This window comes from Mercenaria mercenaria, chromosome 11 (genome assembly GCF_021730395.1).
Source record: "Mercenaria mercenaria strain notata chromosome 11, MADL_Memer_1, whole genome shotgun sequence".
Classification (NCBI taxonomy): Eukaryota; Metazoa; Mollusca; class Bivalvia; order Venerida; family Veneridae; genus Mercenaria; species Mercenaria mercenaria.
Genome location: NC_069371.1, coordinates 58,287,302 through 58,315,144, shown reverse-complemented (window position 1 = coordinate 58,315,144; position 27,843 = coordinate 58,287,302). Strand labels below are relative to the sequence as shown.

General features: G+C 35.1%; 1 protein-coding gene across 1 annotated transcript; it reads left to right on the top strand.

Annotated features, from left to right (window-relative positions):
- LOC123531297 (protein disulfide-isomerase A4-like) lies at window positions 1-27,843 on the top strand. Its single transcript, XM_045312123.2, has 12 exons — window positions 1-160; window positions 12,621-12,747; window positions 15,641-15,763; window positions 16,900-16,982; window positions 17,324-17,462; window positions 18,473-18,678; window positions 20,252-20,407; window positions 21,313-21,461; window positions 22,734-22,896; window positions 25,031-25,202; window positions 26,140-26,204; window positions 27,366-27,843. The coding sequence occupies exons 1-12, from the start codon at window positions 58-60 to the stop codon at window positions 27,779-27,781; spliced, it is 1,902 nt and encodes a 633-aa protein (XP_045168058.2). The 5' UTR covers window positions 1-57; the 3' UTR covers window positions 27,782-27,843.

The window sequence follows — 27,843 nt, the reverse complement described above, 5'->3', positions numbered from 1 at the left end:
GTAAGCACATCCGGCTACTGTGTTGTAAGGTAACGTAAAGTACGATTGCCGGCTACGATGGACGTCTTTAAAAGATTTCGCGTTATTTTTCTTGCTTTTATGATTTTGACAGCTGTCTTATCTTTTGCAGAAGATGCAGAACAAGCTGAAGAGGATGAAAGTAAGTTTTTTTGAAGTTTGTAGATCGCTTTAAATTGTTAAAAACGGATTTTACAAGACGGTGGTTACTTACAAACATGCCAGATGAATTTGTCCTACTGTTAATATACAGTTTATACTAATTTATTTTAGCTCGATTGTGATGAAAGCTTAAACAGTATTGGTGTCATATAAGAAGTCATGGTCGTGACTAGTTCTGGCTACCATAACTTAACAATCTTTATTCTCTGATGGTCACGTCCTTTAAGCACTGGCACCAGAGCACCAAGCTGTGCTTTAAATTATGCCAAAATAAGTTTTCAACAAAAATAATCCAAAAACAAACTCAAAAATGCAGATTTATTGATATGCCCCATTCATACTTTGTCTATATTTACACATAGACAACGTATGAATGGGGCATATCAATCGAATCAGACAAAGTATGAATGGGGCTTATCAATAAATCTGCGTTTTTGAGTTTGTTTTGGGATTATTTTTGTTTAAAACTTATTTTGGCATAATTTAAAGCACAGCTTGGTGTAGTTCAATAACATTAAACTTGCACAGGGCGCCTTTTAATATTTGGACGTTCAACATGTCCCTGTGTCAAGTTTAATCGAATGTCAGCCATTTGCATAGCACAGATTATGACTTTATTTTATTGAAGTGTAATGTAGGAAAACTCTCAAACACGTGAAACATTGGTTTACCGTAACTAAAACTGCACCACCAATCACTTCCCCGGCGCATTTCACAGAAACTTCTAGCGTAATTTATTGAAATATCACGAACAATACAACACCGAATAAATATATAGAATCAATTATACATGCTTAGACGAAAACAAATACGTTTAGCCTACGACACTTGTAAAAATCTGCGGCCATTATTTAACGCATGGGTACCGCCGAACGCATGTGGACTAGCCTTTTAAACTGCTTTGATAGGACTTTACAACTAATTTAAGTAACTTTTAATAAAATTACAACCAATAAATGCTGATTACACCCATCGACTATAAACATATGCATACTACATAGACAATACGTTAGTAACGGGCCGCATTTTTTTTCAAATCCGACCGTGAGAATATTTTTTCGTCTAAAATTAATCTTTATAATAAAGAAGATTTGACAGTTCGTGTTGTGTTGTGAAAGTAAATGGATGTAAATTTCATTTTCAAAGTGCGGACTGATCTTCAATAACTTCAGTAAGACAGTATGCTCAATGGATGTGTAAATTAGGTTTCTTTGTCCGTTGTTGGTATTTAGCTATCGCTTTCAAGTCACTTCTACCGTGAACTTTTAAAACCTTCCGCAAGAACTTTTGCGGAAAGCTCTACTGGGAAATTCATACTTTCGATAAAACGTCGGACTATATGAAATGTCAAAATCGTAAAATATTGAAGTCCGACGTTTATTTATAGAACTAAGCTTGGTGCTCTGGTGCCAGTGCCTTTAAGTTAAGGTTAGAGCACAGGAGTCTGAAATTCTATCAATAAGACCATAGAAGTCTATCTTTACAAAAAATACCCCCTATATATATAAAATAAACACCAGGAATGAAACGTCAAAAACCCAGGGTCTCCTGAAAATACGCACGGAACACAGGGTGATCGCAATTTAGCGAGCGTAGTTAAGAAATAACACTAAAATACACCTACCACACTCGACAGCATTCAAATCTATACACTTTACAAGAGTAATCAGACATTTTCTGAGGTTTTCTGAGATTTTCAGCTGTCGCCGAAGCCATTCGCTGACGTCACAACAACAACAACAATTACAGCGCCAGGATAAAATTAGAAAGTAGCAATTCCCATACTGTCTTACCTTCAAATTACATAACAGACATTTTCATATTGCTCTATTCATATAAAAAAGTCATTGTACACCAAGTATCAAATTTTACTACTGAAATTTAGATATTCCGCTGCATCGTAAAATGGATTATTCCAAGAGTAACCTCCCTTTACGGGTTTTCCCAATCAAATTTTGTAAATAATCTTTTTATTGCAAAAGGAATCTAGGGGATATTATAGACAGATGTAAACATATAAATATTCTAATACTTATTTACTCGATGTACAAATTTTAAAGGATAAAATAAGTATTTTATCTTTATCTCGGCGCTGTAATTGTTGTTGTTGTTGTGACGTCAGCGAATGGCTTCGGCGACAGCTGAAAATCTCAGAAAACCTCAGAAAATGTCTGATTACTCTTGTAAAGTGTATCAGATTTGAATGCTGTCGAGTGTGGTAGGTGTATTTTAGTATTATTTCTTAAATACGCTCGCTAAATTGCGATCACCCTGTGTTCCGTGCGTATTTTCAGGGGACCCTGGGTTTTTGACGTTTCATTCCTGGTGTTTATTATATATATAGGGGGTATTTTTTGTAAAGATAGACTTCTATGATCTTATTGATAGAATTTCAGACTCCTGTGGTTAGAGCTTATGTTATAATGTTGCTTTCTTGCCGACTTTAAGTAAAACTTATCTTATCTTTAGTTCTGGCTTCCAAAACTCTAAATGCCGCTTTATATTTTGTTTTTTCATAGTTGCGGCTTTAGAGTTTTGGACCAGGCCTACTATGAAACCATACCAAAATAAAAAGTTGTCCAACTTTTCATCGCAAACGTAGTCAACTGAAATTAGGGATTTTTCTAGACCTCTAAAAAGGGCAGGGTGCTGCTAAAAGGGGGCAGGGTGGCCCGGTGCATTTTGCGCATTGCGTACCTTTGTCTACGAAAATCATAATCTACGAATGGAGGATGAATCACAGTACACAGTTATTGGTTTTATCGCTTGCGCATATTGGCGTGTAATAGTAAACGTTAATCGTGTACAGTACATAAATAGGTTTAAATCTCCAGAAAATTCGTAATTTTGGATATCATTTGATAATTTTTACACAAATCAATGAGGAGATGAATCCCTTTTTGATGCATGTAAGTTTTATTTGAATTTATGGCCAATTCGTGAAATAATCAGCATTTTAACCTATAGCATGTAAAGCATCGGCAGCGTTGAAAATTTCATCGGAAATTGCTTCAATTATTTTGGTCTTTCGAGTGTTTGACGCGCTAGCAAGACATTTCGACCCCAAGACATTTCAACCGCATGAGACAATTCTACCCCAAGACATTTCAACCCCATGAGACAATTCTACCCCAAGACATTTCAACTCTAACTTCTAAGAATGCCATCATTACTATAATTAAGCTGATTAAAAAGGGTAATTTAAATGAATAAAACAATTAAAAGAAGTTGATTTATTTAAAGAGCCCTACTAACATTAATCGCATTATGGTAATTACTGTTAATGATGATGGGATTTATTTCACGATGTTTGGAAATTATGAAAACAAAATTATATTGTTCTTTCATCTTTTTAAGGGTGATTCAGGCATGTTTGCAACTCTTTAATCTATAATATTTGAGCAATTTCAAAATGTAATAACGCTTAATTACCATGTAAAATGTGAAAATAAGGTTATTTTTGTGAAAACAGATTTTTACCTCACCTGTCACAAAGTGACAAGGTGAGCTTTTGTGATCGCGCGGTGTCCGTCGTCCGTCGTCCGTCTGTGGGTCCGTGCGTCCGTAAACTTTTGCTTGTGACCACTCTAGAGGTCACATTTTTCATGGGATCTTTATGAAAGTTGGTCAGAATGTTCATCTTGATGATATCTAGGTCAAGTTCGAAACTGGGTCACGTGCCATCAAAAACTAGGTCAGTAGGTCTAAAAATAGAAAAACCTTGTGACCTCTCTAGAGGCCATATATTTCACAAGATCTTCATGAAAATTGGTCAGAATGTTCACCTTGATGATATCTAGGTCAAGTTCGAAACTGGGTCACGTGGGGTCAAAAACTAGGTCAGTAGGTCTAAAAATAGAAAAACCCTGTGACCTCTCTAGAGGCCATATTTTTCATGAGATCTTCATGAATATTGGTCAGAATGTTTATCTTGATGATATCTAGGTCAAGTTCGAAACTGGGTCACGTAGGGTCAAAAACTAGGTCATTAGGTCTAAAAATAGAAAAACCTTGTGACCTCTCTAGAGGCCATATTTCTCAATGCATCTTCATGAAAATTAGTCAGAATGTTCATCTTGATGATATCTAGGTCAAGTTCGAAACTGGGTCACGTGGGGTTAAAAACTAGGTCAGTAGATCTAAAAATAGAAAAACCTTGTGACCTCTCTAGAGGCCATATTTTTCATGAGATCTTCATGAATATTGGTCAGAATGTTCATCTTGATGATATCTAGGTCAGATTCGAAACTGGGTCACGTAGGGTAAAAAACTAGGTCATTAGGTCTAAAAATAGAAAAACCTTGTGACCTCTCTAGAGGCCATATTTCTCAATGCATCTTCATGAAAATTGGTCAGAATGTTCATCTTGATGATATCTAGGTCAAGTTCGAAACTGGGTCACGTGGGGTTAAAAACTAGGTCAGTAGATCTAAAAATAGAAAAACCTTGTGACCTCTCTAGAGGCCATATTTTTCATGAGATCTTCATGAATATTGGTCAGAATGTTCACCTTGATGATATCTAGGTCAAGTTCGAAAACTGGGTCATGTGGGGTCAAAAACTAGGTCAGTAGATCTAAAAATAGAAAACCTTGTGACCTCTCTAGTGGCCATATTTCTCAATGGATCTTCATGAAAATTGGTCAGAATGTTCACCTTGATGATATCTAGGTCAAGTTCGAAACTGGGTCATGTGCGGTCAAAAACTAGGTCAGTAGGTCTAAAAATAGGAAAACCTTGTGACCTCTCTAGAGGCGATATTTTTCAATGGATCTTCATGAAAATTGGCCCAGAATGTTTACCTTGAAGATACTAGGTCAAGTTTGAAACTGGGTCACGTGGGGTTAAAAACTAGGTCAGTAGATCTAAAAATAGAAAAACCTTGTGACCTCTAGAGGCCATATTTTTCATGAGATCTTCATGAATATTAGTCAGAATGTTCATCTTGATGATATCTAAGTCAGATTCGAAACTGGGTCACGTGGGGTCAAAAACTAGGTCAGTAGGTCTAAAAATAGAAAAAACCTTGTGACCTCTCTAGAGGCCATATTTCTCAATGGATCTTCATGAAAATTGGTGAGAATGTTCAGCTTGATGATATCTAGGTCAGGTTCGTAACTGGGTCATGTGCGGTCAAAAACTAGGTCAGTAGGTCGAAAAATAGAAAAACCTTGTGACCTCTCTAGAGGCCATATTTTTCACGAGATCTTCATGAAAATTGGTGAGAATGTTCACCTTGATGATATCTAGGTCAAGTTTAAAAGTGGGTCAGGTGCCTTCAAAAACTAGGTCATTAGGTCAAATAATAGAAAAACCTTGTGACCTCTCTAGTGGCCATATTTTTCAATGGATCTTCATGAAAATTGGTCAGAATTTTTTATCTTGATGATATCTAGGTCACATGTGCTCAAAAACTAGGTCACTATGTCAAATAATAGAAATAACGATGTCATACTCAGTTGAACACTAGGTCATGTGGAGATAGGTGAGCGATTCAGGACCATCATGGTCCTCTTGTTTAAGAAAAGGAGCCATATTTGTCTAAATTTCTTTATTTTCTAAAATTCTATTTTTACTTTCTTAAAGACTATATTAGTACATGATGCATTCATATGAAAAATGAGTGATTTTTATCTCACAATAACAAAATAATCATCATTTATAAATTATTCTTTTATTATTAGTAAATACTGAGATATACATTGTTAAAACAGTATGAAATTCTTATGGTTTTAAGTAATACTAGTCTTGTGTTTTAAGTCGGTACTTTAACCATTTCATTCTAATATAACAGGATTTTCTACCGGATTAATGGTACAGTTTCCTGTTTAGCTTTTCAAATCACTCTGCGTCCGTGGTCCGTCGTCTTTCCGTCCGTCCTTCCGTCCGTTAACAATTTCTCGTTATCGCATCTCCTCAGAAACTACTGGGGGGATTTTGACCAAACTTTGTCAGAATGATGTATTTATACCCTAGTTGTGTCCGCCTGAAAATCAGACTGGTTCAACAATTTTGAGTGAGTTATGGCCCTTTATTATTTTTGAAATTACGTAGATTTATATAGGGAAAAACTTTGAAAATCTTCTTGTTCAAAACCACAGGGCCTAGGGCTTTGATATTTGGTATGAAGCATAATCTAGCATGTCTAGTGGTCCTCTACCTAGATTGTTCAAATTATTTCCCTGGGGTCAAATATGGCACCACCCTGAGGGTCACACGGTTTACATAGACTTATATAGGGAAAAACTTTGAAAATCTTCTTGTCCAAACTAGAAAGCCTAGGGCTTTGATATTTGTAAGTTAGCATCATCTAGTGGTTTTCTACCGAGTTTGTTCAAATTATCCCCCTAGGGTCAAATATGGGCCCCGCCCCAGGGGTCACATTGTTTATATAGACTTATATAGGGGAAAACTTTGAAAAACCTCTTGTCCAAAACCAAAGGGCCTGGGCTTTGAGTTTTGTTTTGACATCATCTAGTGGTCCTCCACTAAGATTATTGAAATTATCCCCCTAGGGTCAAATATAGCCCCGCCCTGGGGGTCACATGGTTTACATAGACTTGTATAGGGAAAAACTTTGAAAATCTTCTAGTTCAAACCACAAAGCCTAGGGCTTTGATATTTGTAATGTAGCATCATCAAGTGGTTCCCTACCAAGTTTGTTAAAATTATTCCCCTAGGGTCAAATATGGCCCCGCCCGGGGGTCACATTGTTCATATAGACTTATTTAGGGAAAAACTTCTTTTTGTCGATAACCTACAACATTCAAATTTGGACCACATGTATAGTTTTGAAAAGCAAGATGAACCCTTTATATGAGTTGACCTTGATCTTGACCTAGTGACCTACTTCCACATTTCTGTAGCTACAGCCTTCAAATTTGGACTGCATGCATAGGTTTGTGTCCCGAAACAAACTTTGACCTTGACATTGATCTAGTGACCTACTTTCACATTTTTGAAGGTACAGGCTTCAAATTTGGACCACGTGCGTAGATTTGTGTTCTGAAATGAAATTTGACCTTGATTTTGACCTAGTGACCTACTTTCACATTTCTGTAGCTACAGCCTTCAAATTTGGACTGCATGCATAGGTTTGTGTCCCGAAACAAACTTTGACCTTGACATTGACCTAGTGACCTACTTTCACATTTTTGAAGGTACAGGCTTCAAATTTGGACCACATGCATAGTTTTGTGTTCCGAAATGAAATTTGACCTTGATTTTGACGTAGTGACCTCCTTTCACATTTTTCAAGCTACAGCCTTCAAATTTGGACTGCATGCATAGTTTTTTGTACCGAAATGAACTTTGATCTTGAGATTGACCTAGTGACCTACTTTCACATTTCTGAAGCTACAGGCTTCAAATTTTGACCACATGCATATTTTTGTGTTCTGAATTGAAATTTGACATTGATTTTTACCTAGTACCTACTTTCACATTTCTCAAGCTACAGCCTCCAAATTTGAAGCACATGCATAGTTTTGTGTAACAAAATGAACTTTTACTTTGAAATTGATCTAGTGACCTACTTTAACATTTTTCAAGCTACAGCTTTCAAATTTGAAACACATGCATGGACCACATGCACAGTGTTCTGTACCGAAATGAAATTTGACCCTGATTTTGACCTTGAGCTAGTCTTGAAATTTGGAACATTCAAAAATGGCTCAATGGTGGGCGCCAAGATCACTCTGTGATCTCTTGTTTTTATTAGCCTTGAATTTCAATTATGCTGCCGTCTTGACCTTGCCCTTCACCTATTTGTTCTCTGTTGTCTGTTTGTATGTGTAAATGTATATGTTGTTAGACCCAGTCATGGACCCCTTTGGAAATAAGTCATTTTTACTTTCCAAGCAAAATGTCTAGTCACTACTTACAGCCTACAGAATTAGTTTAGATTTAAAATAAAAATTAACTAAAATTAGACTGGTATGGTAAAAGGTACATTTTATAGTCTTAACTTTTTGGTGATATTTATTTATTTTAGACTAGAGGTTCTGTGATATTTCTGTGATATGTGCTATGTATTTTTTTTTTTTTTATCTGTGTCTGTAATGATGTATGATGGATTTTTTGCTGAATAAATCTATCTATCTATCTATAAAGAAAATAATGGGATTTATGTATCAGCCGGGTTTATTACGTAAATAATTTATGAACAGATCGTTCTGATTATCAATCTTAAAATAACCTTCATATAACATATTTTCATACTTGGTGTTTATTTATTTTTTCAAATCATCTTAAAGCCTATTTTAGTACACAGCTATGTTAAAAAAAAAAATAATGATTTTTGAATCATGTGCCAATTTCACTGATTTTATTTACGAAAATAACTTTAATAAAGTCACATCTTTAATACCTCTTTATTTATTTTTTTTTCATTTATTTATTTATTTTTTTATTAGCTCACCTGTCACATAGTGACAAGGTGAGCTTTTGTGATCACCCGTCGTCCGTCGTCAGTCTGTGTGTCCGTCCATCCGTGCGTCCGCCAACAATTTCTTGTCTGCACGATAGTGTTTTCATTTATGATTTTATTTTAACCAAACTTGCACACAACTTGTATCACCATAAGATCTTGGTCCCTTTCTTGAACTGGCCAGATCCAAATATGGGTTCCAGAGTTATGGCCCCTGAAAGGGCCAAAATTAGTTATTTTGACCTTGTCTGCACAAAAGCAGCTTCATTTATGATTTTATTTTAACCAAACTTGCACAAAACTTATATCACCATAAGATCTTGGTCCCTTTCTTAAACTGGCCAGATCCAAATATGGGTTCCAGAGTTATGGCCCCTGAAAGGGCCAAAATTAGTTATTTTGACCTTGTCTGCACAATAGCAGCTTTATTTATGATTTGATTTTTACCAAACTTGCACACAACTTGTATCACCATAAGATCTTGGTTCCTTACTTGAACTGGCCAGATTCCTTAATGGGTTCCAGAGTTATGGCCCCTGAAAGGGCCAGAATTAGCTATTTTGAACTTGTCTGCACAATAGCAGCTTCATTTATGATTTTATTTTAACCAAATTTGCACACAACTTGTATCTCCATAAGAGCTTGGTTCCTTTCTTGAACTGGCCAGATTCCTTTATCGGTTCCTGAGTTATGGCCCCTGAAAGGGCCAAAATTAGCTATTTTGACCTTGTCTGCACAATAGCAGCTTCATTTATGATTTGATTTTAACCAAACTTGCACACAACTTGTATCACCACAAGATCTTGGTTCCATTCTTGAACTGGCCAGATTCCATTATGGGTTCCAGAGTTATGGCCCCTGATAGGGCCAGAATTAGCTATTTTGACCTTGTCTGCACAATAGCAGCTTTATTTATGATTTGAATTTAATCAAACTTGCACGAAACTTGTGTCACCATAAGATCTTGGTTCCTTTTTTGAACCGGCCAGATCCCATAATGGGTTCAAGAGTAATGGCCCCTGAAAGAGCCAAAATTAGCTATTTTGACCTTGTCTGCACAATAGCAGCTTCATTTATGATTTGATTTTAACCAGACTTGCACACAACTTATATCACCATAAGGTCTCGATTCCTTTTATACGCCCGAAGGGATGTATTATGTTATCGCCTCGGTGTCCATCTGTCTCTGTCTGTTGGTTAGCAATTTCCCTTCCGCTCTGTAACTCTTGAAGCCCTTGAAGGATTTCAAAGAAACCTGACACAAATGTTCACCTTATTGAAACGACATGCAGAGAGCATGTTTCAGATCCTTTTTATCCTTAAGTGCAATGATAACAGGTGAGCGATATAGGGCCATTTTGGCCCTCTTTTCTTTTTTTGGTGAACGATATATGCATCTCATTTTGATGGGATTCAACCAAATATAAAATTATAATGTCATTCATAGAAGTTTAAGATGTCACCATCTTCATTATATTGATATTTTTAAAATCATAATCATAAAAACGTGATACATAATTATGCAGAGAGATGCAGGTTACGCAGCCTTGTTTACATGTATTATTGTTGTAAATACCTCATATTGCATGTTTTGTACATGTTTGAGAGAATAAAAGAGATGTTCTGTTCTGTTCTGTTCTGCATTTCAATTAATGGGAATAAGAATTACTTCTTTTGGGGTAATTTTAGTAAACTACATAGAAAAATAATTTATATCATATAAAAATAACAATTCATGTTTCTTTGAAATAATATTGTTTCTCTCAATAGATCCCTTTAAATGCTACTACAGACAACATATCACTTTTGATTGGATTATCACACCTTGATTAATTGTTTGTTGATATACAGCACATGTATAATTATTTGCAGTGCGCATTGCAATTAACAATCAATTAAGCGGTTGTGGTAACATCGGATATTTATAAACATTTGTCAACATTACATTTAATTTAGGCGAAAATGTAAAGAAAACAATAGGAAATTAAACAACATATTGCTTATTTTCGCATTTATTGTTGTTTTTGTAAGCGATTTTGATGCACACATCTAAAGTATTTGCTTTACAGAATATGATTTTCGTTTTTTTCAAACTGCTCTTTTCTTTTCTATGAACGACATTCCTTCCAGTTGTAAAATATCAAACACGAAATCCCCGTTAAGTACTGCGAAATATAAGAATGTGAGTAATGTTCTGGGGGAAAAAGTTATTATCATATTTCATATCTTAAGGAAAATGTGGCTGCCATATTACTTTTTTCTATATTAAATATTTAAGCAAGTACACGTGATTTAAAGTATGGTTTTAACAAGCGATTTCTGTAGAGTGTATTTTACTTTTTTCTATATTAGAAATTTTTAGCAAATACAAGTGATTTAAAGTATGACTTTAAAAGTATGATTTTAACAGCTTCAAGCAATTTATATAGATCTACATATTCATATTTTTAAAATATGCTAAATGGAAGAAATATAAAATGAAAACATACAACTATTTCTGAGGGGTCGAATTGTCCAAGAAAATTAAATTTTGGGGTTGAAATGTCTTGGGGTCGAAACGTCCAAGATTCTTTGACGCAAGTGGGGATATTGCCCATATGAAAAAATTATCTCAATATTTCTTAGGATCGCGTCAAATTAGTTGGACTAAATTATGGTGTAACCCCATTTGGTTACCTATAACCAGTGTCGAACCGCAACATCCCAACACTGACTCTCGAGAGAAATGAATGACCTTAACCACTAGACCACCGCACCACTCCTACTGATGATAGACATTATGAGGTCAGATACTTGAACAGGTCTGAGAGACATTCTTTCGATCTTTACATTGTATCTCATTCAGCAGACATCATGTCTTTTGATTTAAAGACTTTAATTAGCTTAAAAATAAATAAATGAAATAGGTAATAACTAAAGCTCTTGTATACATAATATTGTCTAGTTTCTTGAATCATTGGGACACCAGAATCAGTGTATTTGGTTTAACTTTGCACCTAGCTTGAACAGGGAGTTGTATAAAACCATCAATGTTTTGCATTGGTGTAAACTTATTAACAGTAACTCGCTCAAACTTTGCAGAATATGTCTAAAACAAGAAAGTGGCAATGGTTAAAATGAACCATATGCAAATTTTAATTAATTTCATGTTACTTTTTAGGAAGTGACTAGGGGTCCAGACAATCCGCATTTAGACATGGAGTCCAGTGTAGCAATGACCACAGTAAAAATAACTCCTGCAAACACTTGCATGGTTCGACTCTAACTCTTTCCTAGTGGCCCAAAAGACAACCAACTTAGTTTATTGTCGTGTCAAATCTAATAACAAAATATGTGCCCTTTTCAGGGGTTTCATTAATATTTTTTAAGCAGAAGCTTCCGAGTTGGCGTCCCATGACAGATTATTTGATATATCCACGCCAAGGTATTAGGCCAAGGTGACTGATTCGAGTAGGACTCCATGGAGGTAGTACTGGGTGGGAATAGGATGTTTCCTCTGATTCGAGTAGGATTCCACGGAGGTAGTACTGGGTGGGAATAGGATGTTTCCTCTGATTCGAGTAGGACTCCACGGAGGTAGTATTGGGTGGGAATAGGATGTTTCCTCTGATTCGAGTAGGACTCCACGGAGGTAGTACTAGGTGGGAATAGGATGTTTCCTCTGATTCGAGTAGGACTCCACGGAGGTAGTACTGGATGGGAATAGGATGTTTCCTCTGATTCGAGTAGGACTCCACAGAGGTAGTACTGGGTGGGAATAGGATGTTTCCTCTGATTCGAGTAGGACTCCACAGAGGTAGTACTGGGTGGGAATAGGATGTTTCCTCTAACTCCATAATTGTGCATTTTCAGTGTTGCAGCGTTTTTTCAGGTTGGTCATGGGAGGGGAAACACAATATTTTATTTTAGGCCTTAGGGACTAGGAATACACTTATTCTGGTATCTACATTTTAAAAAAAAAATTATTTTACAGTTGGTGGCAACCATGTTACTTACTTAATATCAATTTTCAGATGACACGAAAGCTGGGGAAGATAATGAGGTACGAGAGGAGGAGGGTGTGTTATATTTGACTGATGACAACTTTGACAAAGTAACAGAGAAATATGATGCTATTCTTGTGGAGTTCTATGCACCATGGTATGACAAGGGTTTGGAAAATTATATATAAAAATAGTTTGTTATTCAACTTTCAGCTTACCAGACTCATGCAGTGAGGGTCTTTGTTAATTCACTTAATGGATAAAGGTTAGTTAATACTGTTTCCAGCTCCCAAATACTTTCTGTACCCCTGTCTCTATGGGATGAGTTATGGGATCATCTGCAGCAGGCAAGTGGCATCCATAAAAATTGACCACTTGCAAACTTGAGTGGTTCTTATCCAGTTTTCACTAAACAAGGTCAGAATATTTTATTATGGGGAAAAATTATTATAAAAAATTGAAATTAATATGTGGTTGTTTAGGCACCATATGATAAAGTTTAAATTGATAAAATGTATACATGTGCAATTCACCCTATGAACATTTGATCTTTGTGACATTATCATGACTATAAATCGTCCCCTTAATGCCAAAAGGTACCATGAGCATATGAATAAAGAAGGCACTTGGTACCTTTTTGCATTAAGGGGGCGAAATGATAATTTCATTTAGACAGAAATATTGTATAAAAACTATGCGTAATTATGATTCCAGCACTTATGCTCTGTACATTTATTGCCTGGTCAACATTTTTTGCCATTGTGTGAATAGGGCTCGACTTAGTTTCACTGGGCATAATGTGCCATGAATAATAACCTGGTCAGTCTTGAAACAATTGAAAATGGCTTTGTACAAAAATTGTCCCAGTTTCATATTACAGGAATAGCAAACAGTTTAACTAGTTTTGAAATTTGATTTGTTCTCAACAAGCACATACATGATGCTACTAAGGCTTAGATTATTTTCAAACCACTGAACTATAAAGAGTGTGAAAGGAGGGACTGTTGAAATGACCTTCAAAGACTGTTTGAACATTAACAAATACCGTATTTGTAGTATTGATGCACTAATTTGTATTGTTGGTACCCTTCATAAATGACAACATGCCAGAATGACAAACTAGTGTGCCAGTGCAACAAATACCTTACTTGTTGTATCAGCGCACCGTTTTGTTGTTCTCAATTGTGTTGGCGCCCTTCAGACGGTCCAGTACACCAGAACGGCAAATAAACATGTTAATATGACATATAAAATATCAGACATTTTGGTGCACTACTATGACTTCTGGCATAGTGGCGCCTTTTAAATGCACCAACACACCAAAACAACAAATTAGCTGGCAGATACCACAAATGAGGTATTTGTAGTATTCATACACTAGTTTGTCATTCTTGCTTGTTGCATCTCTTCAAACATGCCAGCATGCCAGAATGAAATGGCAGAAATCAGCCACTGTATATAACTCTTAATTTGGCAGTTATGCCCCTTTTAGGAATTGGAAATTATATCTCCAAAAGTAATGTAGCTGAAACTTCGCACAGATGCTTTGTGCAGTTAAACAAGATTAAAGCATCAAGACCCATAACTCTTACATGAATTTGGACAATACAGTTCAACTTACATTAAGAGACCACCTAAGGGAAAGGCAAAATTGGTATCTTAACACAAATGATCTCTTATACAACATATTTTGTTCTTAAGCAACACAAAAAAGGAACTGAAAAATGGTCTTTGAATGTAAGTGGTCTCTTAATAGATGTGGTCTGTTGAGCAATTCTAAGACAGAAAATTTATTTTATTGACAAGCCTTCAAATAGTAGTTTCCTCACAATGAGTCACAGTGGAACTCTGATGGGTATATTCTGATTTTTAGCTCATCTGATTTTTTGAAAAAAAATGATGAGTTATTGTCATCACTTGAGCGGTTGTCGGCGTCGGCGTCGGCGTCGGCGTCTGCGTCGGCGTTGCCTGGTTAAGTTTTATGTTTAGGTCAGCTTTTCTCCTAAACTATCAAAGCTATTGCTTTGAAACTTGGAATACTTGTTCACCATCATAAGCTGACCCTGTATAGCAAGAAACATAACTCCATCTTGCTTTTTGCAAGATTTATGGCCCCTTTTGTACTTAGAAAATATCAGATTTCTTGGTTAAGTTTTATGTTTAGGTCAACTTTTCTCCTAAACTATCAAAGCTATTGCTTTGAAACTTGGAATACTTGTTCACCATCATAAGCAGACCCTGTACATCAAGAAACATAACTCCATCTTGCTTTTTGCAAGATTTATTGCCCCTTTTGGGCTTAGAAAATCAGTTTTCTTGGTTAAGTTTTATGTTTAGGTCAGCTTTTATCCTAAACTATCAAAGCTATTGCTTTAAAACTTGCAACACTTGTTCACCATCATAAGTTGACCCTGTATAGCAAGAAACATAACTCTGTCCTGCTTTTTGCAAGATTTATGGCCCCTTTTGGACTTAGAAAATATCAGATTTCTTGGTTAAGTTTTATGTTTAGGTCAACTTTTCTCTTAAACTATCAAAGCTATTGCTTTGAAACTTGCAACACTTGTTCACCATCATAAGCTGACCCTGTACAGCAAGCAACATAACTCCATCCTGCTTTTTGCAATAATTATTGCCCCTTTTGGGCTTAGAAAATCATTTTCTTGGTTGAGTATTATGTTTAAGTCAACTTTTCTCATAAACTATCAAAGCTATTGCTTTAAAACTTGCAACAGTTTTTCACCATCATAAGTGGACACTGTACATCAAGAAACATAACTCTATCCTGCTTTTTGCAAGAATGATGGCCCTTTTTAGACTTAGAAAATCATGGGTAGGACAATATTTCTATTACACAAAAAAAATCAGATGAGCGTCAGCACCCGCAAGGCGGTGCTCTTGTTGTTAAATTCATTTTGTGTTGAAAATCAATAATTAGTCTTAGAGACTCGTGATATATTAAATACTGAGTTTTCCCACTCTCATTGTAAATTGTGTTTCTTTTGTGGTTGGCTGTCCTTAGGACATAAGTGTATCTTCTTTTCTTCTAGGTGTGGTCATTGTAAAAGCCTGGCACCTGAATATTCAAAGGCTGCCTATAAACTGAAAGAGTCAGAGGTACCTGTTCCTCTTGGTAAGGTTGATGCCACTGTTAACTCGGACTTAGCTGCAAGGTATTACAGTATATAAGAATATTTAATTAAAATGGTACCATGTTTTGATATTGTTTTTTGCCCTGTCCTTCTGTCCGTCCGTCACACTTCATTTCCATTCAATAATCGGAGAACCATTTGACCTAGAACCTTCAAATTTCATAGGGTGGCAGGGCTTATGGAGTTGACGACCCTTGGGGGTCACTCCATCATATGTCAATGTCACAGGGGCCTGAACAAAGAAAACACTTTCCAATCAATAACTTTAGAACCAATTGACCCAGAATGTTGAAACTTTATGGGATGATTGGACATGCAGAGTAGATGACCCCTACTGATTTTGGGGTCACTCGATCAAAGGTCAAGCTCACAGGGGACTGAACATGGAAAACCATTTCCGATTCTTAACTTTAGAACCACTAGGCCCAGAATGTTGAAACTTAGTGGGATGATTGGACAGGCCAAGTAGATGATCCCTATTGCAGCCAACCATCAATGTCTCTTTGACTTTTGCTCTTGTCCTGTATTGACTTCTTGCCTATACGACTATGCATTGGGGGAGACATGCACTTTTCTACAAAAGCATCTTCTAGTTTCTTTTGAATGGCGAAAAAAAAGGAATAATATTCAATGTTCCCAGAAATGATAATGTTATGAATTTAAGTTTTTAACTATTGATTTTCTTTACCTATCACTGTTTTTTTTCCAGGGCAATTTGGTAACTAAAGCCTGCTTTGACCTTTAGTGGGCAAACTTCTTTAGATGACAGTAGATGACCACAATTTTTTCGGGGGTGGGGGTAGTCACAAGTCAGGGTCATAGTGAATCTTGGGACTGCTTTTGGGATAGGCCATCAGTGGGGGCCATATGTGTTTTACAAACAGCCATAATTTGATTGAGATTTAATTTCTTACATTGATGCAATTAAACATTGGTGAAAAAAGTCTTCCCAGAATATTTATTATACAAATAATTTTACAATAAGAGTATCCTATTTCCAGAAGAATTTTGTCAACGTGTACATGTGTGAAGTGTGTTGTAAGCATGTATATGTGTTGAATCTGTAATTTATTTTCTTAACTGCTACACAGCAATCCTGAATGAAAAATTCTAGGTAAAAGAGGTCTTTCATATTTCTTTTCACTATCATGTTGTAGATTTGGTGTGTCTGGATATCCTACTTTAAAATTTAAGAAAGATGGAACTTGGATAGAGTATGATGGTCCCAGAGATGCTGAAGGTATGTTTTATTTGTTGATGCAGGTTTCCTTTTGTTCACCATTTAGTGTCCCGTCAGTATCTTGGTCTCATATTTCATAGGATGATCACCTGTTGCCAGTAGACAAGTCCTGCTGTTTTTAAATATCAATATATCATAGGTCACTGTGAGATAATACTATGTGTTTGATAAATGTTCTGTTTTTATGTATTCTTGTTGTATTACTTTTGAATTCTTTAATAATAAATGCCAGCAGACTTCTTTATGAAATCTGTCAGAAGTAACAGAATACTAAGTAAACTTTGTTATTTACTTGTTTTACACAGTGTCTTGAGAGCTTAAATAGCTTGCATTTTGTACAGGAATTGTGACCTGGGTGAGTGAGAAGGCTGATCCTAACTACAAACCACCACCAGAGACTGTTGTGACAGTAACCAAAGATAATTTTGACGAATTTATCAATAGTGCAGAACTTGTACTTCTTGAATTTTATGCACCATGGTAAGTTTACAAATAAATTGAGAAAATGTAATGGGGGTTAGATGGAACTTACCTGATTTGTTTTATACACACTGCTGTGAGACTTAGAAATCCTGTATGTATTTGCAAATGAAAATGTCTACAAGAATTTATAGTACAATGCACACCTGATATATTGTGGTCAAAGGGAGCCAGAGGATCTTGAGATGCTTTACATAAACCCCACCCACAATTTCACAATGGGAATATATATTTTACTTCACAGTATGTAAAAAAACATTAATAAAACTTACTTATTTTTGTAGCAATTTAACAAAGAGAGATCAACATGTTCGAATAAGATATAATAGTTCTATGGATTAATCTGCTGTTGCGTATAGAGCCAAGAAATTTTACACAGGAATATTAGCAATTTACTGTCAGTTAGGAGTATTAGGAGTATTAGATAATTGTCACCTGCTTAAAAAAAGTAATTTTCACAATTGCTGACTAGCGAGATACAAATATATGTATTACTCTGTAACTTATTAAGGTTGAGAATACAGAGATAAAGTGATACCTGGCAGAATTTGTTTTCTGTTCAGATTTAGGGGTTATTGTCCCCAAATCGCAAATGATACACATTTTAAAAGGCACTACTGAGCGATGATGAAACCTAGAAATTGTGTATAATGCGGACAGATGTAAATAACTTTGTTCTCAGATTTAAGGGGAAAAAAGGAAGCAGAGCGCCATTAAGTTATATTAAAAAAAATGTGTAACATCCATTCAAGATTTATCAAGTGAGCAGTGTACTTGTAATTACAGTTGTAGAATTTTCCTTCTGAATCTTAACATAAAATAATTTTGTCACCCAAACTTCTCAGTTGAATAGTAGGTTCTTGCCAAAAATAATAGAAGACAGTTACCTAATGTGAGAGCAAAGTATAGAGTTTAGTTACCCTGAAAATAAATCCATTTGTAAAATATTGTTAAAATTACATTATCAAGATAAATGCTCTTCAAATTATATATATATGTTTCCTCAAAAGGTGTGGCCATTGCAAAAGACTTGCACCGGAATATGAAAAGGCAGCTCAACGTTTGATACTTCATGAACCCCCAATACCCCTGGGAAAGGTTGATGCTACCGTGGAAAAAGAGCTGGTGCAGCAGTTTGGAGTGACTGGATACCCGACTTTAAAAATGTTCCGAAATGGCAAACCATCTGACTACACAGGGGGCAGAGATGCTTTTGGTGAGCATAGATACTTAATCTTTTTAATCAAATAATGCTATACCATGGAATAAAACATTCAGGTGGTTTAAAGAAATATTGATTCAGTGTACAGTCAAATTTGTGCTGTAGACCATCTGGATCAAAATATCAGTTGGTTCATTACCTATAAAAATTTATTTTAACTTACAGATGAAGGTACCTTCTAACTTACAATGATTATCAGTTTTATGGAGCAAGCATTGCTTAACAAATCTGAAGCAAAAATTCAGTGATGCAAAATAGAAAAATTGAAGTCTGTCATCCAGCATCAAAATTTTGCTTAAACATGGTCACCAAACAGCTTATAACAGCCTTGCATGTACCTCTCTAAAGTGTTCAAATGATACTGTCTGAGCCCATTTTGGGACTGCAAGAGCTAAAAATAGAAAAAGCTTTAGACAACTTCTAACTTACCATTTAGTGGATCACCAAACTCTGTCTGTAGCATCCTTGTATGGAACCACTCTCAAGTTTGTTCAAATGGTACAGCTTGACCCTGTTTTAGGGCCCGAGCTAAAAATAAACAGTTTCTTTTCATAAACCACCTTGTGGGTATTCACCACACTTGGTCTATGGCATCCTTCTATGGCATTCTCTGAATTTTGTTCTAATGATTTGGCTTTACCCCTTTTAGGGCTTGCCAGAGCTAAAAATAGAACAAACCCTTGAACAACTTCTTTGCAAGAACCTTTTGATGGAATTTCACCAAACTTGGTCTGTAGCCACCAAGTTTGGACCTTTCTCTATGTTTTTTAAATGTTTCCATTTGGCCTCACTTTGGGGCCCTCGGAGCTAAAAATAAGTAAGTTATTCTTATAAACCAATTGATGGAACTTCATCCAGTTTGGTCAGTAGCAGTCTAATACGGACCCCTGTCAGATGTGACTACTGGTATGCACCTTTTAGAAAAAGCCTTTAATAAATGAATTCTTCTCATGAGCCTCTACATGGATTTTCACAAAACGTTGTTCGTAGCACCCTTGTATGGAGTTCTCTTGAGTTTGTTCAGATGCTTTTCTAGGCCTCTTTTTAAGGACTATCTAACTAAAAATAGAAAAACCTATAAATGACATTCTTATGAACTGCTTGATGGTTCATTACAAAACTTGGCATGTGGCATCCTTGCATGGACTTCTCTCAAATTTTGTAAATGTTGTTCAGCTTGACCTCTTAGGAATGGCCAGAGCTAAAACAGAAAATCCTTTTAAAAACTTCCGCTTGATGTTCACCAAACTTGGTCAGAAGCAAAGTCAAAAGGTCAAGTCCTCAGTTGAGCAACTTGGATGATTTACGGAATTTTTTATTTGATCCAAAGTCATAGTTGGCTATTTCCATTGGGCTACATATTCTCCTTGTGAAATTTAGACATTCCACAGCAGATATGAAAAGCTGTGAGAGTCATATGAGCTACAGTAGCAGGCCAGTATTAAATATTAATGGTAATGGCATGGAAGTTGCAGATTGTGTTAATAGATCCTTTATCTTACTCTGAAAATCAGTTTGATATTTTATGAATATATCAAGGTAGAATTATTGTACTTCATGTTTTCAGGTATTGTTGATCACATGCACAAATATTCCGGTGAGGCATCCAAGCTTCTACCTGAACTGAGAGATGTGAAGAATTTGATAAGCAAGGAATCAGCAACCATTATTGGGTTCTTTGACAACCTTGAAGATGAGAAATTAAGAGCATATATGAATGTTGGTAAGGAAACAGATGCAATTTATGTATTGCTGTAAAGTTCAGTCATAAACTAGATGATTAAAATGTTTATTTGCAGATAAACAACACTATCTTCCTCTATGCTCTGACACAAAAACTGCATGGGTGAAAGTTTTGCGTTTCATTCTGAAGTTCCAGTTTTTGAATGCTGCATGAGGTCATTTTTGAAGAACGTGTATATTCTTTGTAGGTGGGGGGTGATAGTGATGTCATATTTATTCTTCACATGGAATTTTACAATGCTACATGCCTTAAAAAAGAAGTTTTAAATTGTTTATTTAGAAAAAAAGAAGCATAAAACGTTTTTAAATGTCGAATTAGGAAAAGATGATGCAAACAAATGGGAGATGGGAATGGGTATATAAGAAGTAATTTCCTTTGGAAATGAATGTGGCAAATGGTTGAAGAAATCATAAATTAGAGAAAAACTATCATTGATAAGCGTCAAATCCTTTGAGAAAAGGCAAATAAAACAGCACTCTGTGACAAAAAAAAATGATGTCCCCAAAGACCTATCAGGGATCTGCCCTGTACCCACCAGGGACCATAGCAGTTTGCAGGATCACTAGCTGAAGTTCAGGGCTTTTCCATTTTTAGCTCAACTATTTCGAAGAAACGGTAGAGCTGTTGGACTCGCCTGTGCATCAGCATCTGCTGTGTGTCCTGATTTGGTTAAGTTTTAAAAAAAAAAAAAAAAAAAAAAAAACAACTCATTTTCATAATAAGCACACTGCTAACATCTGTCAGTCAGATTTCATGACAGGCTCCAGATAGAAGACTGCTTATTCATGAGGTAGTAGCCTCAAAGAGTTTTTATCATTTAGATTAATTATTGCTTTTATCTCCGTTTCATTGTTCTTATTGAATTTACTACATATTATTTACAGCCAACGACAGAAGAGAGGACCTCACATTTGGTCACACCCTGTTGCCAGAGGCCCGAGATATCTACAAGGTGAACCCTGGCAGTGTCGTCGTCTTCAAACCTGAAAAATTTTATACTAAATTTGAACAGAAATATAGCATACTGAAAGTGGTAAGTTACTTTCCTAATACAAATGTACAGCATGCTACAGAAGTTTGTTCACAAGTATGAAGTTACAAAACTTTCGAAAAACATGAATTATTGTATTAGTAATTTTTATTTCAAAATAATGTCACATTTATTTTCTATTTGTGACTCTTCCAATATTGATCACTCTGAGAAGAAGTTATGAATTTAAATTACAGATTTGTTAAATAATAGTGTAAATGTCTTTGACTGAATGCATTGAAAACATTTATCGAAGATGTTAATTCATGTTACTTTCTGTGTAAATACATGAATGTAACAAAAGTTTAATTTTGTAATGGCAAACAATGTTCATATTTTAATAGTTGTGTCATATCAAGCTTCATTGTAGTGACTAAGAATAAGTCTTACTTTATTTGATCTTCTGTGTATAGATTATTGATTATTTATTGACCTTCTATTGAAATTTTGCAAGATGGAGTGGAGCAAAGTGAAAGTAATAACTTAATTCATTAGGAGATCAATAAATGATCTAAAACCTATTAATACAGTTACAAATAAAACTGTAGTTAACCATTAGCATTGTCCATATTTGCCTACTAAATGAATGGTTTTAACAGGTACTGTGTAATCTGACAGTAATATATGTATCAGCATATCAAATTGTCTGTTTGTGGAACAGATGTTTATACTAGTTAAACTATTATTAACATTAAGGGCATATTAGAATCAAAATGATATACAGCATTAGTGTTTCCCCACACCTGGAATATTTTCTGGTCTGGTCCTGATTTAAGGCTTTTGACTGCCAGAATTTTCCTGTATAACTACATGCGTCTTCAGGCTTCTAAATATGTAACTGAATTGCCTGTTATTATGACTTTTAATTAAAATCACATGTGAGTCATTTTCAAAATTGTCTAAAACTTATTCACATACAGTTTACTATTCTGTACAAATGAAATCCACAAGAGTCCTTTTAAGAGGCTGACATATAGAGAGTTTAGCTGCTTTGAAAAAGTAGGAAAAACACTATGTTGTATAGAGGCCACACTTACTTCATTTCAGTTTCTTAATTCTGAAGATTTAAAACTTTTAGCCTCTATATTTGAATTAATTTACATCCCAGAAGCTCACTTGGGCTATGACGTATTACCTCTTGGTAGTTTTTTTTTTAAATTAAATTAATGGAAACTTGCTTTTGCTACATACTGTTTCTTAAATTACCTTTTCATAGAAATGTTTCACAATAAATGCAAGAAAATGTTTCATTTCATGACCTTATCACTAAAATAGGCTGACAAGTCTGAGGAAGAAATTGCTGCATTTGTCAAAGAAAACGAGTTGCCACTGGTCGGAGAATACACTCAGTCTACCTCCAAGTTTTATGATGAGTACCAGAAAGATATCCTGTGTGTTGCATTTTACACAGTAGACTGGAGTTTTGACCATAGAGACGGTAGGTGTTGCATTCTTTATGGCCATGAAGGGAGGCATAGTGATCATACCATCCATTTGTTTGTCTCTCTGTCCGAAACACTGTGTCATGGTTTTAGATTTTAAAGTATTTGAGGGATTTTGAACTTTTCACAATGTTATGAGGTCTGGCTTGTGTAAGGTCAGTGCCATCAAGGTGACAGGCTAAAATCCTAAACACAAACACACAAAATGTGCACTCCAGTTTAAGGCACTCATCTCATACCATTTACTTAAACATTTAAAGGAAGGCTTATGGGAGGTTGTTGTTCTACCCAAATGTCAGCTTTTGCCTAATGGGGCAACAGATGAGCTTTCAGAGTTAATTTGTTATTACCCCATCATTTTGGTTCGAATTTGTTATTGGCTAAACTGGATTAGTTACTGTGGAGTCATTAATATTCTTGGGGGACTAATTTTCGTGGTTGAGTTAATCCCAACAAAAAAGTAAAATTCTGTTCATTTTATATTCAAAAATTGAAATCCCCACAAAATTGCCGTTTTGGCCAAAACCACAAAATTTCATGCCCACGAAATTAAATGATTTTACAGTATTCTAAAACTTGTTGCCCAATGATTTTTACTTCGATTGGGTATCCATGCACTTCAGTAGTGGAATCTTATTAATATTTTATGCTTTCATCACGAATGAAATTGTAGGACAATGAAATGAACAAAAGAAAGGATACTCAGTCACTATGTGTATTCAGCTGAACTGTTTACATGTGTTGTACATGGTTTTTTAGCAGCTACGGATACATATGTCTTGCCCATTCACTTAAAAGTTTTAACTGACATAGTCGCCAGAGTGCTAAAACTCTTGTCAGCATTCTTATTTACTGCAAATAATACATCAAACAAGTCGACATAATGTCTTTCAAAATACTTTTCACATCCTGTTCCCCAACTGAAACTGACTTACTTCTATGAAAGAAGTTTATAGTAATAACCGTTTCTTGATTTAAATGTTTGAGAAATTTTATTATACCCTGTTGTGTCACCTTATAGAGCATACAGATATATTATTTTAGCTCATTATTGATACAGGTCAATAAATTTTGGTATTTTCGGACTACATGATGGGAGGGTCACCTTGGGTCTCCCTCCACCGTCAAAGGCTGGAAAGTCACCGTATGACCTAGAATTGTGTGGGTGTGTTGTTAAACACAACAAAAACAAACATGTAAACAGATTGACGTTTTTTATAAGTTATGGCCCTTCTTTTATTCCTAACAACACAAAATTACAATAAATAATACAGAATTCTGTCTAGCTGGGCATAATTAGATGTCCCCAAGAGATCCAAAGACATGGTCAGCCGTTATGAAAGAAAATCTTATGCCTGCACTATTATTAAATATTTCATTTTATTGGGTATGAAGTTGTCTGCTAGGCACGCTGATTAATGATATCATTGAAGATAAAATCACTATGCATCTGGAAATTTGTCTTGCAAGGTTCTTGCACTAATAGAATATGTTGTTGGAAAATTTATGCCCATCAACTGGAGGCAGACAGTCATTGCACTGTATATTAACTAGTTTGATAGTTGGTTCAACTGGCTGCCTGAGACACTTTATGTCTCTGCTGTTACTGTAACAATTCAAGGTATTCCAGTGAAACTTCACACAAATGTTCAGCATGATCCTTTGAGGGGCTTCCATGGCCAAGTGGTTAAGTTCAAGGACTTAGAATCATTTGCCCTTCACTGATGTGAGTTCTAAACTTTGCTTTGATGTAGAATTCTTTCTGTGAGAAAGTCATAGAGCTGGCTTATGGGCAGTCAGTGGTCCATCTGTGTCTGAAACAATGCCTGGAGGGGGTCTGTCCTCTACCATTAAGGCTGGAAATGTCACTGACCTAAACAATAAAAGCATGATTTTTAGATGAGGATGTAGGGTTGTACTTGCAAGGTCATGGCTGCCTTGCCCCAAATGTAAACATAATTCTAACCCAACAGCAAGGGCGCTCCACTTTGGGGGTATTTGTGAAATATTTTTTTCAAAAACAGTAACATCTCTCATTTAAGAAACATATTAGATTTGTGTTGATTTAGATTGTTAACCTAAGCATAGATAGCCTTCGGTTTATTAAACTTGGATGTTTTGTATATTCAGCCACCCAGTTGTGGAGAAAGAAGGTAGCAAATATTGCCAAGGACTATAAGGACATAAAGTTTGCTATAGCTAATGAAGAGGATTACATTAATACAATGATGAAGGAGGTTGGTCTGGAGGATTCTCCTGAGGAATTTAACTTGGGATGTGTGAAGAACGGTAAAAAATACAGGTATTTACAATCTGTTAGATATGTTGTAGACACAGGTACATGTAGTTATAGGAGAATTGTTAGAAGCATTAAAGGGAGTCATGTATTGGTTTTATAGTATTTATCCGTCTGTATCATAGGGGTCACAATAGCTGGATGGTTAAGGTTGCTGGCCTGGAATCACTTGATCCAAACTTAACTATTCAAAGAATAAATTGATAATGACTTGGCAATGCTAGTTTAAGGTAGTATGTCAGTTTATAGGTAATTTCTTGACATTAACGTCTATAATTTTGAATTTTCCTGTACTATTTGTTGATGGAAATGTTGAATTTGCTTTGGAAAGAGAAAGCAGAAATGTGTTTGGATATACCATATATAGACTGATGAGTTATCTGGTGAATTATTGGATAAAGCTCTGAATTCATTATTGGGATAAAATTTATAATTATTAGAAAAAATAATTTTGTTACAAATCTTAAGTATTTTTTACAGTGGTTCTTTGAAATCTGGTTTTCTAAAGTAGTAGTTGAAAATCAGTTTATCTAATGTAATCCTGGGTCATAGCAAGTCTTATTTACAGGTCAAAACGTCGTGTAAACCTGAATTCAGATATAGAGATCTTGAATAGAAATTCTTTATTTTAGTTGTATTTAACGTTATTTTTACCATAAAATACCATATTTGGTATAATTAATGACCATATAAGGTAAGATTAAGAACATCACAGCATACATAAATGTGCAGTTTTGTTAAGTTGATGCTATTCAAATGGATGTATCTCTGTTAATCATAGGCCAGCATCATTATGTTCTCACCATTAGTAATACCTCACCAAATTCTGTCTAAATGGGTAAGTTTCAAAATACTGTTAAACCCCCTTTGATCTATCATAATATCTATATATACATATATATGCAAATATACATTACTGACATTTTTGATGGTGCTACTTCAGGATGGAACCCATGGATGAATTTGATGAAGATGAAATTCGAGAATTCCTGAACAAGCTGAAGAAAGGTAATACTATGCTTTCAGGTGTTTGCTTCACAGAGTAAATCTGATTCTACTGTATTTTGTAGAGATGTTTCAAAGTCCCAGAAAGTCAAAATTTGAAACACATAGAAAGCAAAACTGAATGGAAAAGGTTTTCAGACTTTCCATGTAACTAATCTAATTTTAATTAGATGTAACCTATATGATTAGCGTCTCAGTATTATATATTTACTAGTTAATGCCGGAATGATGACTGTCGTGTAACTACTGAAAATTTCATCACAATATCCGATCATTAAAGGTGGTCAATCACATTTAAACAACATTTAATGACATTTTTTACTTTTTGTATATTCTGGTAGAGAAATATTTAAGGAACAAAAAGACCGATTACATAGAGTTAGATTCCTATTTGAAATGTATGTTTTATTATTTTTATAAAATTTTGTAATTACTCCCCTTTAATATGAAAGTATATAAAAAGCTGGGTATTTCTTTTTATTTCGATACAATGTCTAGTTTTACATTTGCATTTGATAGACATATCAACTGTTGAACAATCTGAACCAAAATGCAAGTTTAAAAGCTGTGTGTAGCTTCTGAAATTATTTATTTCCAATCTATCTTGGTTGCGCAACCAAGATAGGCAAAGGGAGGTAATAATAATTTTTCAAACTTGCGTTTCTAATGAATTCCATCTAAATACATAATTTTTAATGCAAATATTTTACAAATATATTACAATATGTCTAATATTTATACATTTCCTTAGGCAAAGTATGTTTATCAAATTTATATTTATGATAAGATAACTCTATCTTGGTTGGGGAACCAGGATAGGAAAATGAAATTTTAAAAATACATCCAGTGAAAATCTAATTTGTATTAAGTGTTAAGTGAACATAAATGAGTGTAAATGATCAGATGCTAAAGTTTCGAACAAATCCGTTACATGGCCAAAATATGATTATCCACCTTTAAGGGGACAAAAAAGTCACCGCTAACTCCAAACCTTTACAAAACACTGAATCAGTATTGCACTTGATCAAGTATTTTTGAACAAACAAAACAAAGTCTGTGATACATATATTATAAAAGATGAGGAAAAACCCTGAAGAAACTTCAGACTGTATATTGGTCATTTTATCTGTAACAGTCTTGATGATATGAATGTTATCTTTGTAGGTAAACTGACACCACAGATCAAGTCTCAGTCAGTTCCAAAGAAGAACACTGGACCAGTCAAAGTTGTCGTTGGTAAGACATTCGACCAGATTGTTCTCGATAAAAAGAAAGACGTTTTGATTGAGTTTTATGCCCCATGGTGCGGACATTGTAAAAGTCTAGAGCCAATTTATAAAGAGCTTGGAAAAACATTGAAGAAGGAGAAAAATCTTGTGATAGCAAAATTAGATGCTACTGCAAATGACGTTCCTGAAATTTTTAAAGTGGAAGGATTTCCAACAATTTATTTTGCACCAGCAAACAATAAGAAAAATCCTTTGAAGTTTGATGGTGACAGGACTGTAGAAGGATTTACCAAATACTTGAAAGAAAAAGCAGCCGTGTCATTTGGCAAGAATCTCAAAGAGGAGTTATAACATAACGCTTACCATTTAGACATCTGTTACCTTGTTTATATAATCATCCTTAAATAACCAAA

Excerpts from the sequence above, each read along its gene's own strand:
- LOC123531297 (XM_045312123.2), top strand. The coding sequence starts at position 58 with ATGGACGTCTTTAAAAGATTTCGCGTTATTTTTCTTGCTTTTATGATT. Across the intron at positions 161-12,620 it reads ACAAGCTGAAGAGGATGAAA|ATGACACGAAAGCTGGGGAA; the intron begins GTAAGTTTTTTT and ends ATCAATTTTCAG. Across the intron at positions 15,764-16,899 it reads AACTCGGACTTAGCTGCAAG|ATTTGGTGTGTCTGGATATC; the intron begins GTATTACAGTAT and ends ATCATGTTGTAG.